Genomic DNA, 19,283 nt, shown 5'->3' with positions numbered 1-19,283 from the left:
TTCCATCACTTACCTGCTGTCTGACACCAGGTGGCCCCCCAGGGAAGAGCCTGTAATGGAAAAAGCGGTGGCCACGATCCCGTTCCAGAAGCCGAGCTTCTGGGGAGAGAAGCTGTGATCTAGAAGGAAGAGGGGGAACATGGAAACCGACCCCTGTTCACCTGCGGAGAGAACTCAGGTTTAGTTCCGGGCGATGCACGTGGGAAAGGATTGGGGGGGGGGAGACAGGGAGAGTCTGGGAAGGATGTGTGAACACAACTCTTGCAGTTTGTGGGGTCCTTCATGCTCTCTGAGCTGGGCTGTTTTCTTGCAGACGTTTCACGACCCAACTAGGGAACATCATCAGTCCTAGAAGGGATTGAGGTTTGCGCCTTCTAGCGCTGATGACATTACCTAGCCCGGTAATGAAACGTCTCTCCTTCCAGCCCTGGCTACATCCCAAAGGTGGTTCTTTCTTCTTCTTCTTCTTCTCCTTCTCCTTCTCCTTCTCCTTCTTCCTCTTCTTCTTCCTCTTCTTCTTCCTTCTTCTTCTTCTTCTTCCTTCTTCTTCTTCTTCTTCTTCTTCTTCCTCTTCCCCTTCCCCTCCTCCTCCTCCTCCTCCTCCTCCTCCTCCTCCTTCTTCTTCTTCTTCTTCTTCTTCTTCTTCTTCTTCTTCTTCTTCTTCTTCTTCTTCTTCTTCTCCTTCTCCTTCTTCCCCTTCCCCTTCCCCTTCCCCTTCTCCTTCTCCTTCTTCTTTCCCAAAAAGGCAACTGGACTTCCTTCGATTCCTTTCTTTGAAAACCTTTCACTTCACTTCTTCAGTTTTCAGTTCGTCCAAGAGCTGCTGGGGTGAGAAGCGAAACGTTTTCAAAGGAAAAAAAAACCTCCAAGAAAATCCAGTTGACTTCTGAAAAAAGGCATCTTTGGGACAACCCTGACCTGGATGACGGAGAATCTTCAGAGACACTCAGTCAGCCATGATTGTTAGCCTCATGAGTGAACCAAGCCAGGGATATTTAATCGGTGTATTTAAAATGGACTGTTATTAATATATGCCTCTGTGTTCATATGTATAATAATAATAATAATAATAATAATAATAATAATAATAACAACAACAACAACAACAACGACAATAATAATAAAGTTGGAAGGGACCTTGGAGGTCATCTAGTCCAACCCCCTGCTCAGGCAGGAAACCCTATATCATTTCGGACAAATGGCTGTCCAGTCTCTTCTTAAAAACTTCCAGTGTTGGAGCCTTCACCACTTCTGGAGGCAGGTTGTTCCACTGGTTAATTGTTCTCACTGTCAGGAAGTTTCTCCTTAGTTCCAGGCTGCTTCTCTCCTTGATGAGTTTCCATCCGTTGCTTCTTGTCCTGCCTTCAGGCGCTTTGGAGAATAGCTTGGCTCCCTCTTCTTTGGGGCAGCCCCTGAGATACTGGAAGGCTGCTATCGTGTCCCCCCTCGTCCTTCTCTTCATTAGACTAGACATCCCCAATTCCAGCAGCCGTTCCTCGTATGCTTTATGTATGTGTGTGTGTGTATGTATGGATATAAGTATATATGTATGTATGTACTTTTTCTGTGTACACAATGGCACATGTTAAAAATCTCTGTTTACACACACACACACACACAAGGAATTTCACTTCTGGCTGCACTTTCCTCTTTCTCTCAAGCTTCCTCTTTCCACCACATATTCGAAATGGACAGTGATTAATATTTATATGTATCTATATGCAAGGGTGTAGGTATATACATATGTATAGTAAAATCAAACAAACATGAACAGTGATTAATATTTATATGTATCTATATGCAAGGGTGTAGGTATATACATATGTATGGTAAAATCAAACAAACACGAACAGTGATTAATATTTATATGTATCTATATGCAAGGGTGTAGGTATATACATATGTATAGTAAAATCAAACAAACACGAACAGTGATTAATATTTATATGTATCTATATTCAAGGGTGTAGGTATATACATATGTATAGTAAAATCAAACAAACACGAACACCAGGATAAAATTAAATTAAAAATCGTTTAATAAAATGCTGAGTTTTTGTCGGTCAGCACTACCGACATCATCAGAGCATAAGAGTAGGTCAATGGAAGTCCCTTTCTTATAATACTGGCTGGTTTTGCACACGACTCCTGGACCTAGTCATCGGTCCATCCAATAGTCCTAATTGTTTAATTCCTAGGGGGCGCGCATTGGCTGTTCTCTTAATGTTTTTCAAGGTTGCAATTCCGTTCGTGTTTGTTTGATTTTACTATATGGCTTTACCCAAGATTCGAATTTTTAACGAAATTAGAGATAAACATATGTTTATAGCACGTCTATATGTGTGTTATGTAGGTGTACACTTTTGAGAGCAGGCAACAGAATTTCATTTCAATGAATCAAGGACACTACGTCCACATGGAGAGAAGTAAGCAGTGGGGTACCACAAGGCTCCGTCTTAGGCCCAGGACTCTTCAATATCTTCATCAATGACTCAGACGAGGGAATTGAAGGGGAACTCATCAAATTTGCAGATGACACCAAACTGGCAGGAGTAGCCAACACCCCAGAAGACAAGCTCAGGATCCAAAAAGATCTTGAGAAACTCGAACAATGGGCCCTAACCCTGTCCAACAAAATGAGTTTCAATGTGGAGAAAAGCAAAGTCTTACATTTAGGCAGGAATAACCAAAGGTGCAAGTATAGATTGGGCGAGACCTGGCTCAAAAACAGCAACTGTGAGAGGGACCTTGGAGTCCTAGTGGACGATCCCTTGACCCTGAGCCAGCCGTGTGCAGCAGCAGCAACCAAAAAAGCTAACACAATCCTGGGTTGTATAAGCAGAGACACAGAATCGAGATCACACGAAGTGTTAGTACCGCTTTATAAAGCCCTAGTAAGGCCACACCTGGAATACTGCAGCTAATTTTGGTCACCCTATCACAAAAAAGAGGTTGAGAGTTTGGAGAAAATTCAGAGAAGAGCAGCTAAGATGGTCCAAGGCCTGGAGGCTAAAACATACAAAGAACGGCTGCAGGACTTGAGTTTGGCTAGTCTAAAGAAAGGAAGAAATAGGGGAGACATGATAGTAGTATTCCAGTATTTGAGGGGCTGCCACAAAGAAGAGGAGGGGGTCAAATTATTCTCCAAAGCACCAGAGGGGAGGACGAGAAACAGTGGATGAAAACTGATCAAAGAGAGAAGCAACCTGGAATTAAGGAGAAACTTCCTGACAGTGAGGACAATTAGCCAGTGGAACAGCCTGCCTCCAGAAATCGTGGGCGCTCCCACCTTTCTTTTGCTCCTCTTTGAATGTGTCTGCAGGTCTATAGCAAAAGTCTGGCTAACCAGAATCTTACAGGCCCATAGATTTCCTGCTTGTCCACCTGTTTAGCCACTTCCTCTGAAAATTTTTCTAGTGGGATTATCCAAAATCCACTAGGTTCCTGAATTCTTTTATAGGTCATTTTTGCTTCCTAAAGTTATTTCTGTCCATTTCTCGTAGAAGCAACATTAATGACCCACACTATCGTAGGAAGTCCTCAATTTACAATAGCTCATTTAAAGACCAAGTTACAGCAGCACTGGAAAAAATCACCATTTTTCACACTTACGACCCTTGCACCATTCCGCCGGTCGTGTGATCGAAATTCAGACGTTTGGCCACTGACTCATATTTATGACCGTCGCTGTGTCCTGGATCCCCTTTGGCGACCTTCTGACGAGTGCTGTCAATGGGGAAGCCCGATGCAGTTAAGAATTGTGTCACTAACTTAACAACTGCATGGATTCGCTTAACAAGCATGTTATTAACTGAATAACCAGTGATTGTCGTAAAAATGTCGTAAAATGGGGCAAAACTCACTTAACAAATGTCTCGTTTAGCAGCAGAAATTTTGGGCTCAGTTGTGGTCACAACTGTGTTTCCTCAGCCTGAAGGACGTCCCAAGAGTAGGGCAAAGTGAAACACACCCAGAAGTGAAATTCCTTATTGCAACATCTGGTGTGAAATTGCCATTGGCAAGTATTGTTCTTGCCAGACTTGCATAAGCTTGAACTGCACAAACATGCAGGATTGGTTTTTAATCCCTTTTACATACTTTATATGTAAATTATTTTCTCTCATATTCTAAGTAATTATAATTTTTTATATTTTACGTGCGGGTCTGTGACCAAAAAGATTTGATGAAGATGAGCTCCCAAACAAAACTGGCCTGCGATACAAATCCTCCTTCCACAAACAACACCTGCAGGTAGTCCTTGACTTACGACCGCTTCATTTAGTGACCGTTCAGAGTTACAACGGCACTGAAAAAAGGACCCTTTTTCACACTGATGGCCATTTCAGAGANAAAATGGCCTGATGATAAGTGTGACTTCGGCTGTCTGCAGCCTAGTGACGAGCCCATATTGCTATGGCCGGTCTTTCGTCCGCCGGTTTGGAGGGCTGCCCTGGATCAAGCAGGAGGGCTACCACCCTCCCACGATCCAACGGGGATCCCCTCCTTGCTAGTCGCCCCTACAGGGTGACTTTCAACCCTTTCCGGGGTCCCCCAGCGAAGCGAAACTGAACGCGGAAGACAGAGCTTGCCTTCCAGACGTCCGTATCGGTTGCCTCGGCAAACTGAAAGTCGTCACTGATGGCCATTTCAGCATCCCCACGGTCATGGGATTGACAGTCAAACCCTTGGCAACTCTTCCGATTTACGACGGTCGCAGTGTCCCGGGGGTCACACGATCCCCTTTTGCGACCTTCCGACTTAAGCAAAGTCAACCGTGTTCTTCATTTAACACCTGCAGGGATTCCCTGAACAATTGGGGCAAGACAGGTGGTCAAATGGGGCAAAACTCACTTAATAAACGTCTCACTGAACGACAGAAATGTTGGGCTCCACTGTGGCGGTAAGTCGAGGGATACCTGCAATTAGCAAGGTTCTCCAAGAATTAATTCCGCCGTTCCTCGCTCTGGAGGAAAGACTCACCCAACTTATAGATGAGGACAAAGCCAGCAGTCCACAGCGTGTCCGGCACGAGGAGAATCTCGTGGAAAAAACGCAGCAGGGTTAAGTCCCGGTCCTTGGCAGGTGTGTCGTGGGGAGAGGAGTCCAGATGAAACTTGGAGGTGAACACGACGGCCGTGGCGTAGATTAGAGTCAGGTAGACGAAGAGGGCTCCCCAGCCCAGGTGATGGAGGAAGGTGAGCAGGCCTCCTCCCGCCATGAGGGAGCCCAGTTTGTAGGCCACCACCTGGATGCTATTCCCAAAGCCCACCTCCTCTGCTCCTAACAGCTGGATGGCCACCCCATCGGTGGCCACGTCCTGGATGGAAGCGAAGAGGTTCATGAGCAGCAGAGTGACCGCCACTCCAAGGAAGTCCACTTCCGGAGTCAGGAAGGAACAGGCCAGGCAGGTCATGGCCAAGCCGCACATGGTCAACATCAGCCAGGTCTTCTTGGAGAGATACCAGTCCACAAAGGGGGCCCAGAGCACTTTGAGGATCCATGGCAAGTAAAGCAGCTTCGTCAGGCTGATCTTGGTGAAGGAGAGGCCCACTGTCCGGAAATAGACCGGCAAGAGTCCCGACTGGAGCCCGTAGGGGATTCCTTGCACGAAATACAGCAGGAACAGCAGCCAATATTTGAAAGTCATTCTTGGGTCCTGGTCCACCCTGCAAAGACAGACGGGCAAGCTGAAAGAGGCAATCGGAGCCTATTCACAGGTAGTCCTCGACTTAACGATCACAATGGAGTCCGGAATTTCGGGTACTGAGACAGTTGTCTTTACTCCTTTGGTGAATCCGGCTTCCCCATTGACTTTGCTCGTCAGAAAGTTGCAAAAGGGGATCACGTGACCCCGGGAGGCTGCAAACCGTCATAAGTCTGAGTCAGGGGCCAAGCGGCTGGGTTTTGATCACGTGACCACGGGGATGCTGCAACGGTCCTGTGTGAAAAACGGTCCCAAGTCACTTTTTTCAGTGCCGTTGTAATGCTGAACGGTCACTAAATGAACTGTTGTAAGTCGAGGACTGCCTATAGAGCAGGGGTGTCAAACTGCCGGCCCACCGGCCGGATGCGTCACAGAGAAACCACGTCCACCCCATTGCAGGCAATGGGGAAAAAGCTCCGATACGTCGCGCAACGTCATGTGACGTCGCGAGTTGAGATGTCCGCTATAGAGGATAGCAGGCTGTTTTCCAGATAATTCTGGATAATTCTGGAAAAAAGACTTCGGGACCTCTTTGTGTTAGCCAGGAATTTCCAAAGCATTTTGTTTTTGTCTAATGCCATTATCAGCAACTAGGCGTCAAAGAGTTACCGAATAATAAGGGAGGGATACAATTTTTTTAAAAAAATGAATATAATATAAATGAAAGTTCTGCTCCTCTGCAAAGGTGCAAAGCCACAGACAATCCTCGACTTGCAACAGTGCGTTTAATGACCAAGTTACAACGGCCAAGTTAATGTTCCAAGTTACGACAACACAAATGACGTAGGACTGTTTTTCACCCTTACGACCGCTGCAGCACCCCTGTGGTCACGTGACCAAGATTCCAATGCTTGGCAAGTGACTCATACTCATGACTGTCCCAGGGGTCACGTGAACCTTCTGACGTGTCGTTAGCTTAACAACTGTGATTCACTTAATGTCAGCAAGCAAAGTCGTAAAATGGGCCAATCATGAATTAGCCTAGGTCTAGCTTAGCAACCAGAAACATTGGCCCCTGCCTGAGCAGGGGGTTGGACTAGATGACCTCCAAGGTCCCTTCCAACATCATCATCATTATCATCATCATTATTATTATTATTATTATTATATCAATAATAATAATAATAATAATAATAATAATAATAATAATAATAATAATAATAATAATAATAATAATAATAGTAATAATAATTGTGGTCGTAAGTCGCATTTAAGACCGGATTGTTCAAACTGGGCAACTTTGAAGTGGGGTGAACTTCAACTCCCAGAATTCCTCGGGGCTGGGGAATTCTGGGAGTTGAAGCCCACTCCTCCTCAAGTTGCCCAGTTGGAAAAAAAATAAATTTTAAACAGTTTTGCCTGGTTTCTAATGAGCCACCGGGGAGGAGGGGGGGAGTCGCCGGTGCGGCCTCCCCGCACCCTCCCACGAAGCCGGGGTCACTGAGAGCCTGCGGAACTCCTTACCACTGGAGGAGACGGCCGCTCACAGGACGTCTCCAGGGGACAGAAAGGCCCTCGGGGGCTCTTGCTCAGGGCCGGCCAAGCCAGCTTCCCCAACCCGGTGACCCCATCCAGCCGGCGAGGCCTTCCCCGCCGCCCCCGGCGTTGCCACGGCAACTCCGTTCAAGGACCCCTTCCGCCCTGGAACCGGCAGGGGGCGCTCGGCAGAGGAAATCGGCCTCTTTGATCATAAAGGAAGCGGAAGTGACGTAAGAATCGCTAGGGCGGGCAGGCCGGGGCGCTCGGCAGAGAAAATCGGCCTCTTTGATCATAAAGGAAGCGGAAGTGACGTCAGGAATCGCTGAGGGAGGGCAGTCCGGGGCGCTCGGCAGAGGAAATCGGCCTCTTTGGTCATAAAAGACGCGGAAGTGACGTAGGGAGGAATTGCTGGGGAGGGCAGGCCGGAACGGAAAAGAATAGGCTTGGCAGGACGCCTGGACCTCTAGAGACCTAGATTGTCGCCCATGTCGATTCTGTCAAACTGACTTCGCCGCCGGGAGCCAGGAGGAAGAAGGCGGGACGGCGCTCCGGTGGAGCGGAAGCGTCCCCTTCTGATCCTAGAGGGGCGCTCTAGGTTTCGCCTCTCTGTGATCAATGGCCGTTTGTCTGCGAGGAGAGCCGGAAGAGGCGGGGAGAGAGCCGGAAGGCGGAACCTCGCCTCTCTCGGGCAGTGTAAACATGCTGAGAAGCCTCTTGGTTCCTTACTCCGGTGGGGAAATAATTCCGGGAACGAAGGTTCCGGCTCAGCGCAAACGGGGAAGCCGGGAACCTCCTTTCCGAGTAAGGAGCGGCGCTTGCCAGGCTCCGCAGCCGCACCTGGGACGCAGCTCCGTCACCATCCCTCTGGGGTGCCCCGAGGGCAGGGAAGGAAAGAAGGCTTCTGGATTCCGACTATAAACTGAGGGCAACCCCCCCTGCCTTTTACACTGACGATGTTACCTAGTTGGGTCATGGAACGTCTGCCAGAAATCCACCCAGCTCAGAGAGCACCAAGGACACCACAGTCCTCTTCTTCTTCTTCTTCTTCTTCTCCTTCTCCTCCTCCTCCTCTTCTCCTCCTCCTTCTTCCTCCTCCTCCTCTTCCTCACAAACCCCACTCCCTTCTAGCAGTGATGATGTTACCTAGTTGGGTCATGGAACGTCTGCCAGAAAACCACCCAGCTCAGCTGTTTATCCTGTTCTGAAGGGGAAACATCCTTACTTATCCCAAATGTTTTAGGTTGGCTCAAAGTACGTCATTTTCTTCACAGGCCAGTTAGAAATTTGGAAGGAGGGAGAATGACTTGTCAACTAACAACTCAGTCACTTGTCTGAGACGGTACTATAGGTTCTCCTGCTTGAGCAGGGGGCTGGACTAGAAGACCTCCAAAGTCCCTTCCAGCTCTATTCTAAATAAACTTGCATGAAAGACAGGACACGGGCCGCTTTCCCTAGAATTTCAGATTGGTTTTCCATTGGGTTTTCAAACCTGCCTGGCTTGTTGATGGGCGAGCTATGCAGGAAGTCCACTCTGGGCTGGGTGAAGAACAGGTAGCTCTTAACATCCTCACTGGGGTGATCGTGTTTATTATAGGAGTCAATTTTAGGAACCAAATGACTTCACTGGAACCGGTTTGGCTTCACTGTGGGATGCAGGAAGTTGTCGTAGGAATGCTTTTAATTCCTGCATTGAGCAGAGGGAGAAGGGTTGGGCTCTATGACCTCAAAAGTCCCTTTCAGCTATCAGATTCTGTGATTCAGAGGACAGATCAAGGAAGGACTCTCTTTACCCTCCCTCTCCCTCCCCGGTGTTTATACAAAACTTTAATGTCCCACTCAAATGAGAAAGATTAAACTTATTTTAAAACTTTATGCTATTTATATAGTTGTTGTTAGTTGCAAAGTCGTGTCTGACCCATCGCGACCCCATGGACCACGTTCCTCCAGGCCTTCCTGTCCTCTACCATCTTCTGGAGTCCATTGAAGCTCAGGCCTCCTGCTTCAGGGACTCCATCCAGCCACCTCCTTCTCTGTCGTCCCCTTCTTCTCTTGCCCTCCATCTTTCCCAGCATCAGGCTCTTCTCCAGGGAGTCCTTCCTTCTCATTAGGTGGCCAAAGTACTTGAGTTTCAACCTCAGGATCTGGCCTTCTCAAGAGCAGTCGGGGTTGATCTCCTCCAGGACTGACCGGTTTGATCGCCTTGCAGTCCAGGGGACTCACAGGAGTCTTCTCCAGCACCAGAGTTCAAAGGCCTCCATTCTTTGGCTCTCAGCCTTTCTTACGGTCCAACTTCCACAGCCATACATTGCAGCTGGGAAAACCATGGCCTTGACTATACACTGTGTTTATACAAAACTTTAATGTCCCACTCAAATGAGAAAAGGTTACGCTTATTTTAAAACTTTATGCTATTTATATAGTAAAGAACAGAAAAAAGCAAACGCGATAGGTTAAGTAAAAAAAATGTGTTTTATTCAGATCAAGTTCCGCCAGGGAAAACTCTGCAGTGCAGTACAAAATCATTCCTCTTTTCTTCCTTAGAGGTGCTTACTTAATATTGCCTGGTGCAAATAATGTGTGTCTTTGTTGTCCAGTTCAAATGTCAGAAGGCAAAATCGGGAATTCCAACTCTCCTCAGAAAGAGGAAATATCTGTTCTTCAAAAAAATATTAAAGACCACAAATCAATGCCTTACCCACTCCTTAAATCCTCAGTCCAACCCCATCATTGCCAGAATTCGCAGAGCAAAAGCCACGAGGTGAAGGAAGGCTCTTTTAAGATTTGCCAAAAATGTGTCGCGTTTCATACTTTTGGAGTGAATCCATTTTCTTTTTTCTTGTTAAAAGGACTCCCGAGTAAGCCTTGTTTAGGCCGGGAGAACGGTGACCTTTCTTCATTTGCCCCACCTACTTTGTTGGAAGCTGGGCAGTTGTCCAAGCTTTTTACAAAGTCGGTGGGGCGAATGAAGGAAGGTCTTCCAGGAATTTAACGCCGGCAGTGTGGCCACTTCCTTTCCTTAGCCAGGAGGGAAGAAGCAGCCGTGCGACGGATGGGGCTTCTCCTCTCCAGATTCTGCCCAGCTCAGTTCACTTCCAGCGGATGATCTCCTCCGTGGCCAAGCGCATGATCTTATGGAAGTCAAAGCGAAGGTGTTTTCTCCAGAAACGACGGTCTCGGCCGTAAATCTGAGCTGGGTAGCACGGACTCCCTGTGCAGACAAAAAACCAACCTCAGTGAAGCCAGCCCTGCGACAAACTCAAAGAAGCTGGGGCTTGCATTAGCAAAGCTATAGTAAAGAGAGCAGGCGAGCTTTTACGCAAGGATGCTGCGCGCGCTGGATGTCAACGCTGCAAATACTGTATATTCTTGCTTTGACAATATGCAGAACTGTCTGGTATTTATATAGTTAAACCAGCAACTGGGAAAGAGGGAGGAGCATAAGGATAGCCTGGGAGAAAGAAACTGGAAGTGAATCACATCTTCCAAGTTGATTGGAAGATGTGAACCATGACCCTACAATAAGGGAGTGGGAAATGCTTGGAATGTTATGCGTAACGGAAGAGAAGCAGACCTAAGCATTTCCACCATGTTGTACTGACGTCTCTGTAACCTTAATAAATGCTTTTAGGAGAAAATATGCCTGAAAGTCCTTTTAAGTGTTTCGTTAATCAGACACATGACATCGGCGTGCAGTTATGCTGACCACTTGACGCCGGAAGCGTCTTTGGACAACGTTGGCTCCCTCGGCTAACAGATCTGAGCACCGCCTCCCTTTATCTTTTTATGCTCGCTTCTCTCTTTCTTTTTTTTCCTCCAATACATTTTATTGGTTTTCCAGTTTTACATTTAAGTATTCGGAAAGCAGCGTGGTGACTGGGTAATCGGTGGTTCAATAACAAATTTTTTAGTACCTATCTCAGGTTACATCATCGAAAATTCCTTCTCTATTTCCCTTAACGTTTGCTGTATCATATTTAGGCTAGTAAATTTCTAATTATGACAACACTTAGTTAAAACATTTACCAATATATTTTTTGCTTATACATATCCATGTCCTGTTTTTAAGTTTTACCTAATTTTGTAGTTTTTAATTACGACGTCTCTCTTTTCTTAACAAGTTAAGTCTGTTGCCATCAATACGGCTCTCGTCCATCTGAGGAGCTTCTCTTTGAGCATCTCTTTCAAAATTGAATTAATAATAATAATAATGATAAAGTTGGAAGGGACCTTGGAGGTCATCTAGTCCAACCCCCTGCTCAGGCAGGAAACCCTATATCATTTCGGACAAATGGCTGTCCAGTCTCTTCTTAAAAACTTCCAGTGTTGGTGCGTTCACCGCTTCTGGAGGCAGGTTGTTCCACTGGTTAATTGTTCTGTCAGGAAATTTCTCCTTAATTCCAGGTTGCTTCTTTCCTTGGTTGGTTTCCATTTGTCGCTTCTTTTTCCTGCCTTCAGGCACTTTGGAGAATAGCTTGACTCCCTCTTCTTTGGAGCAGCCCCTGAGATAGTGGAACACTGCTATCCTGTCCCCCTCGTCCTTCTCTTCATTAAACTAGACATACTCAATTCCAACCGTTCCTTATATGTTTTAGCCTCCAGTCCCCTAATCATCTTTGTTGCTCTTCTCTGCACTCTTTCTAGAGTCTCAGCATCTTTTTTACATCGTGGTGACCAAAACTGGATGCCGTATTCCAAGTGTGGCCTTACCAAGGCCTTGTAAAGTGGTATTAACNGAGATACATACATGTGTGGTTTTCAGAGACAAGGCAGGATAGAAATGCCTCAAATAAATAAGCATGTTATCCTATGTTGTTCCTCATGTTTACATTTTCCATGCTACCCCCGAGAACCGGGTTATGTCGTGAGGCACAGTTAATAAGTGTCTCTAATAAACAACTATAAGGAGTCTGAAGCATCCTAGGATCAATTTTAATTGGAAGGAAACTTCATTTCATCAGCAATGTCAAATAGCAATCTGAATACTTAGAATATTGCATCCAGTTTTGGTCACCACGATGTAAAAAAGATGTTGAGACTCTGGAAAGGGTGCAGAGAAAAGAAACAAAGATGATCAGGGAACTGGAGGCTAAAAGATATAAGGAACGGTTGCTGGAATTGGGGATGTCTAATTTAATGAAGAGAAGGACGAGGGGGGACATGATAGCAGCCTTCCAGTATCTCAGGGGCTGCCCCAAAGAAGAGGGAGTCAAGCTATTCTCCAAAACACCTGAAGGCAGGACAAGAAGCAACGGATGGAAACTCATCAAGGAGAGAAGCAACCTGGAACTAAGGAGAAACTTCCTGACAGTTAGAACAATTAACCAGTGGAACCACCTGCCTCCGGAAGTGGTGAAGGCTCCAATACTGGAAGTTTTTAAGAAGAGACTGGACAGCCATTTGTCTGAAATGGTGTAGGATTTCCTGCCTGAGCAGGGGGTTGGACTAGATGACCTCCAAGGTCCCTGCCAACTTTATTATTATTATTATTATTATTATTATTATTATTATTATTATTATTATTATCATCATCATCATCATCACTACTACTACTTCTACTACTACTACTACTACTAAAAAATAAGGTTACCACTGTGTTGCAGCAATTTGCTGAGCAGAAATAAGGATCTGCATTTCCCAGGAATCTCTGCAATTGTCCTTTTTTTTAAAAAAAAAAATGGAAGAATACAGCCCATCAGCTACCTATTAGCCCAACATTTCCTTAGCCTTGGAAAACTTCAGTCAAATTGCCTTTGTCTTTTCCCACTTCACCCTGGTGAACCTTCTCTGAGCTCATAAACCAACAAAGGTTGGAGCTGGTTAGTCCTGGATTTAAAAACAAACAAACAAACAAGCCACTTCCATATTGTTGCCAAGAAAACCGCGTGGTCCCAGGACTTGAGGCGATGCAAAGGAGGCCTTACCTTGTTTGAAAATGGCTGAACAAAAAAATTCCCTAAAGAGATCTCTACGTTTCTATGTAACTCAACAGAGTGCAGATTCTAAAATAGGAGCCTCACCAATTCCATGGAAAATCCTGGCCACGGCCCTGCCCGAGAACTTTTCGTCTTGACGGATGGAGAAGAAGTAGCGAACGTCAGCTCGGATTTGCTGCTCCCATTCCTGAAACTGTAACCGGGAAGAAAATTCCAGAGAGAGTGAAATCAGCATTAAGGGAATAAATGGTGGTCCTCCTTACCAATGCACAGTTTCAGCCAAGGGCCCTGCTTTAGTGCAGGGCTCTTCAAACTTGGCCCTTGGATGACTTGGGGACTTCAACTCCCAGAATTCCTCAGCCAGGCACGCGTGCCTGGCTGAGGAATTCTGGGAGTTGAAGTCCCCAAGTCATCCAAGGGCCAGGTTTGAAGACCTCTGTCTTAAAGCATCCTGGCTGAGGAATTCTGGGAGTTGAAGTCCCCAAGTCATCCAAGGGCCAGGTTTGAAGACCTCTGTCTTAAAGCATCCTGGCTGAGGAATTCTGGGAGTTGAAGTCCCCAAGTCATCAAAGGGCCAGGTTTGAAGAGCCCTGTCTTAAAGCATCCTGGCTGAGGAATTCTGGGAGTTGAAGTCCCCAAGTCATCAAAGGGCCAGGTTTGAAGAGCCCTGTCTTAAAGCATCCTGGCTGAGGAATTCTGGGAGTTGAAGTCCCCAAGTCATCAAAGGGCCAAGATTGAAGAGCCCTGCTTTAGTGCAAATGCTGTTCAATTTTTAAAAATAGGCAGCCAGGAATGAACGTCTCCTCCCAAGTTTGACTTTAAGCTGCTCCAATCAAACTAGGATGGCTTTTTGCCCCCAGCATAATATCAATGCCACTTACTGGATAATTTTACAGAGATGCATGAATATTAATTTCAACTGAGGACACGGCTTTGCATCAAGTTAGCCTGCAGTTTTTGTAGCATGTTAGCCCCAGATAGCTCACTTGTGATTCGCAGTGGCTTCCCCTTAAGCTGTGGGAAATTATCCCCTAGTTTCAGTCAATAGTAGAGAACAGCAAGCAAGCTTGATCTTCACAAAAAGAATATCTTTTTCTATATGATGCTGATAGTGGGTTACTATGGCTCTGGCCCCCGTCCATGACAATTCCTTGTGTGCTATTTAACAAGGGGCAGAGAGACTGCCTTCTGCTAATAACAGCTCTGCAGGATGTTAGATAGAAAAAGCCGTCATTCAGGGGTAGGCAACCTTGGCTCTTTTATGACTCGTGGACTTCAACTCCCAGAATTCCTGAGTCAGCATGGAAACCTCTCCCTTCCCCTCAGCATGGCTGGCTCAGGAATTCTGGGAGTTGAAGTCCACCAGTCATAAAAGAGCCAAGGTTGCCTACCCCTGACCTAGTTGGTCAACTGCTCCCTAATTGTTTTAACCAGAAATCTCAAGGATAAAATCGATTAAGGTATTGAAATTAAGAAGACGGCAAGAAAAGGAAAAAAATGTGCCTGTCAAAATGTACCGCCTAACAAGAGAATCCAAATATGTAACATATCATAAGATATAACATATATAATAAGAGTCCAGATATATAAAAGAGAATGCCATATTGGCGATGCCTGACGACACGCAGAAGGTTAATAAGCCAGATTAAGACAGTGAAGTTGTGGAAGCTTTTCAGGATATGTACAAGACTGCAGAGAAGAGCAACAAAGATGATCAGGGGACTGGAGGCTAAAACATACAAGGAACGGTTGCTGGAATTGGGGATGTCTAGTTCAGGGGTAGGCAACCTTGGCTCTTTTATGACTCGTGGACATGCTAGCTCAGGAATTCTGGGAGTTGAAGTCCACGAGTCATAAAAGAGCCAAGGTTGCCTACCCCTGGTCTAGTTTAACGAAGAGAAGGATGAGGAGGGACATGATCGCAGTCTTCCAATATCTCAGGGGCTGCCCCAAAGAAGAGGGAGTCAAGCTATTCTCCAAAGCGCCTGAAGGCCGGACAAGAAGCAACGGATGGAAACTAATCAAGGAGAGAAGCAACCTGGAACTAAGGAGAAACTTCCTGACAGTTAGAACAATTAACCAGTGGAACAACCTGCCTCCTGAAGTGGTAAATGCTCCAACACTGGAAGTTTTTAAGAAGAGACTGGACAGCCATTTGTCCGGAATGGTACAGGGTTTCCTGCCTGAGCAGGGGGTTGGACTACATGACCTCCAAGGTCCCTTCCAACTTTATTATTATTATTATTATTATTATTTATTATTAATTATTATTAATTATTATTAATTATTATTATTATTATTATTATTATTATTATTATTATTATTATTATTATTATTAAATGCAATTGAATGTCCACAAATGATCCCACTTGGGGCGTAGAAAGTTGCCCTTTAAATCAAGGGTGTCCAACCTTGAAAACTGTAAGACTTCAAAGCTCTGTCCAAGACTGTGGATTTCAACACCCAGAATTCCCCCAGTCAACCACGCTGGCTAGAGGAATTCTGGGAGTTGAAACCCACAAGTTGTAAAGTTTCCAAGACTGGACATCCCTGCTGCAAATAGATAACACAATTTTCCCCTTGGATCAACCCCTGCGCTCTGCTGCCCTCCATATGCATCGGGACACATCCCCCCCCCCCAAGATCCCCGGCAGCCCCACCAATCTGCAGAAGGCGAAACTAGGACAGGATCTCGTCAGCGCTCGTGGCTCTGGAGCCCGATCCAGACGAAAAGCTGGATTTCCTCACCTGAACATCCTGGAGGTGATCCGCTTCAGGCTCTGCACCCAGGGAGGGCTCCCCCAGCACCGGCTGCCTCTCAAAATAGCCCATCAGCAGGGACTTCAGCTGGCTGCTCCTCTCCTGGTCTGCACAGTCACAGCACGAGGCACAAGTAGGGAAAGCCACGCTGTGGAAAAACACACAAGACACACAAGGGAGGTAAGGCTTGGCCAAATGTTAATATTGTTTTTAATTATGTTTTTAACTGTAGCATTTTGTATTTTTGTAGTTGTTTTATCTGGCTGTTAGCCGCCCTGAGTCCGCAAGGAGAAGGGCGGGATATAAATATAATAAACAACAACAAACAACAACAACAACGGCGGAGGTCCAGCAGTACAGGTAGCCTTCGACTTAACAGTAGTGGCCAAAATTGTGGAAACCTTTTGGGAAAAGTGTACAGTAGAAATGCCACCTTTGGTTAAGTTTCCACCCATTTTTCTTCCAATTTCTTTGTAACTCTACCCTTGTTCACTTAATAAATACTATTTTACATCCAGTCAACTCTTTGCACCATGACTTTAATTTTATTACGTTTTACAAGCTCACTCAATGAAAGAACACCAAAAAAAACCCCAACCAACTTGATAGCCATCACACAACACACTGACCAATGTCCTCCTCTCAGCTTCAATGCAGGACATCAATCACTGGATCCTACTGTGATCTGATTGGTTCATGGGCAAAATAAGAGGACACCCGATTGGCTCTCTAAACACTCATGCTCATTGGCTACAGTCAGATGAAGGAAAGCTACCTGAGATCAACCTAAGCAAGTTATGCTTCCTTTTTCTGGTTATTTGGCTGTAACGTTTCATAGAATACAGTACAGATCATTGAACAAACTTATGTTGCATTACATTCTTGATTAAATTATCTTTCCGTTGATATATAATTTTATGGTACTGCTCCCGAAAATAAGGGGTGTTATTAGCCATCAAACCTCAAAAATACACTTTTCCCCAAAAGGTTTCCACAATTTTGGCCACTCCTGTACCACAATTATTTTAGGGACCGTTCAAAGTTACAACGATGCTGGAAAAAGCGACATAACCAGTTTTCATACATGTAATTTAGAACGGTCACTAAAGGAACGGTCGTGAGTCAAGGACTTCCTGTACTTAGTCAGGATCCACCCAGCGGGCCCTCTTTGAAACTTCCCACCTCTGAAAAGCCTGGAAGCAGACTTGGAGCTGATGGAGGGCTGCCTTTTCGCGACTCGTGACTCGCCGGTACAGGAACTCGCAGACGGCGTCCAGCTCATCATCGCTGAGATCCCCGTAGGAGCGCAGGTGGAAGGAGAGTTCCCTGAATTCCACCAGGATCTCACTCTTCCTAGAACCCTGGCCACCTGAGCGGGGAGAAAATGGGTTGGAACCTCCAGGTCCCCAGCGCGTTCTGGATCACTGTCTCTGTCAAGCTACAAAATGTACTGTCTTTAGGACCGCCGTGGGGCTTCTAGCTTGCCTACGGTTAGTGCGAGGGGGGAGAAGGAGGAGTTTGGGATCCACAGGAGCTCCCTATCGGCGTGAGAGCCGATGCCGCTGAGATGTTTTGGCGAACCAAAATTTCTTCTCCTAACAATTGCTGGAAGATTAATTGGACAATGTGGCCTGAACCGAGAGGGGAGGGGAAGTTCTACTCTTTTAATTGTCTGTTTCCTGCCGTATTTTCAGAGCTAGTTTCCCTTCTATCTTACTGGTTTGCTAATGCCCAATAAAGTTTACACTAGAGATCGCCAATGTCTCTGGTGTTTTTGCTTCGCTGGGCTTCTCAGCCGGAATTTGACCCTCTCTTGGCAGAGAAAAAGGTGTTGGCTGAAATGCAGCTGATTAGCTTCCCTTCTGAAACTGCTCAGGCTAGCATGTATTCACACAGACTCCTTAGGTTTATGATGTATGTGTCATTCCTTGTTATCTCCGTGGCCTTGAGTAAATTCCTCTCCTAATCAGAGGTGTGTGTGTCTTCCTTTGTTTGGAGGCTTGCCAGAAACGTGGGAGCATTTGGGGAAAATTTGGAGCAATTAAAGGGCGGTTTGAATTGCCAGCTGACTGCATTGCCTCTGTGCTGTGCCCTGGGTCATCACACCTCTTGGGGATGAGTGGCAAGCACAACGCGGGGGTCCTGCTTCTTTTCTGAGCCGCGACCGAGAACTAGCTCAGATAAAAGTCTCCCCCAAACAGCCCCCTGCACTCCAGTTGAGCAGGGTCCCCACTGGCTCACCCTTCTGCCATTGGGTGTTCCACTGCAGCTGTCGTAGAGCCCGTTTGACCGGTAGGACCTCCCAGCCCATGGAGTCGGCCAGGGCAATGACGTCGAACTCCACAGTGCTGGCCTGGGTGGCTGTGCTCCCTTTGAGGCGCTGCTGGGCCAAGCAGACCGCAAGTGGAGGGCACCTGGGGGCAGAAGAGACAGCAAGGAAGGAGTCAACACTCTGTGCTCACCAACCAAACTGTCGTGGTTCCGACAGATGAAACTCTTCAAAGAACTTCAAGGCATAGTTTACCTTAAAGAATCTTTATTCGAGTAGCATAGCATCAGCACGTACATAGGCCAAGCCAAAATCTGACTTCCCCTCCCCTGAGTACATAGTATCAAAGCACAATTCCCTCCTCCAATTAACAGTCATAAATCACACTCCCCAATTAGCTTGAAATGCAGGCTTTCCCTCCAGTTCTCCAGCCCGCCATTCCTTATCATCTCTTATTTCAAAAAGCCCTGAATTCACACGCTATTACAATATTGTTATATCTAACTAACTCCCATCACATTCCTCCCCCTCCCCCAGTATCATCTAATTCTAAGAGTAAAGCATAAGGAAGAATAAGGCGGCATCTCCGTATGTTGTCAAAGCAAGAACATCCAATGTTAGCAGCGTTGACACAAACTTGACTGCAAGAATAAAACAAGTATTTTGGGATCTTCTATCTAAAGAACTGCGGCCTGACGCGGCGACCTGATGCGGCGGCACTCGATGGCCGGCGGAGGGTGGAGCTGCTGAGGGCCGCCCGGGCATGGAGAGGCCTGGTGAGGCCTGGTGAAGCCCGGCTTGGGGACCTAATGGCCAATATGGAAGATCTGCGCCCTGACACGGCCTGGAAGATCTGCGCCCTGACACGGCCTGGAAGATCTGCGCCTGGTCACGGCCAGGAAGATCTGCAGCCAGGACGAGCTGTGGCCAGACGCGGCGGTAACTCACCGGTCCGGTGCGGCAGCGGCCTGGTGGCCCAGCGCGGTGACGGCTCGACGGTCCGACCCGGGGCTATGGCGATCCGGTGGCCCGAGGTGATGGCGGCTTAATTCTCCCGTTTATGGGACTTAAAGACCTGAGAACTCACCATCCTTCCTCAATCCATCTTGCCCCGTTTGAGACTGCCATCACGAGGACT

General features: G+C 46.6%; 2 protein-coding genes across 2 annotated transcripts in view; both read right to left on the bottom strand.

Annotated features, from left to right (window-relative positions):
- MFSD3 (major facilitator superfamily domain containing 3) overlaps positions 1-5,647 on the bottom strand; it is a 14,102-nt gene extending 8,455 nt beyond the window's left edge. The window contains 2 exon segments of the mRNA XM_029286331.1: positions 28-161; positions 4,981-5,647. Of these exon segments, the coding sequence (XP_029142164.1) occupies positions 28-161; positions 4,981-5,647 (801 nt within the window).
- Positions 5,648-10,234: 4,587 nt separating this feature from the next.
- RECQL4 (RecQ like helicase 4) overlaps positions 10,235-19,283 on the bottom strand; it is a 44,261-nt gene continuing 35,212 nt past the window's right edge. The window contains exons 21-25 of the mRNA XM_015826864.1: positions 18,118-18,290; positions 17,059-17,245; positions 15,865-16,024; positions 13,201-13,309; positions 10,235-10,391 (exon numbers count right to left, since the gene is read on the bottom strand). Of these exons, the coding sequence (XP_015682350.1) occupies positions 10,270-10,391; positions 13,201-13,309; positions 15,865-16,024; positions 17,059-17,245; positions 18,118-18,290 (751 nt within the window). The 3' untranslated portion in view covers positions 10,235-10,269. The remainder of the gene's footprint in view (positions 10,392-13,200; positions 13,310-15,864; positions 16,025-17,058; positions 17,246-18,117; positions 18,291-19,283) is intronic.

The sequence above is a fragment of the Protobothrops mucrosquamatus genome, unplaced genomic scaffold (assembly GCF_001527695.2).
Source record: "Protobothrops mucrosquamatus isolate PMUCROS unplaced genomic scaffold, P.Mucros_1.0 scaffold3348, whole genome shotgun sequence".
In the NCBI taxonomy this organism is placed as follows: domain Eukaryota; kingdom Metazoa; phylum Chordata; class Lepidosauria; order Squamata; family Viperidae; genus Protobothrops; species Protobothrops mucrosquamatus.
Note: the sequence above shows the minus strand (reverse complement) of the source record. Positions and strands in the feature narration are given on the sequence as shown.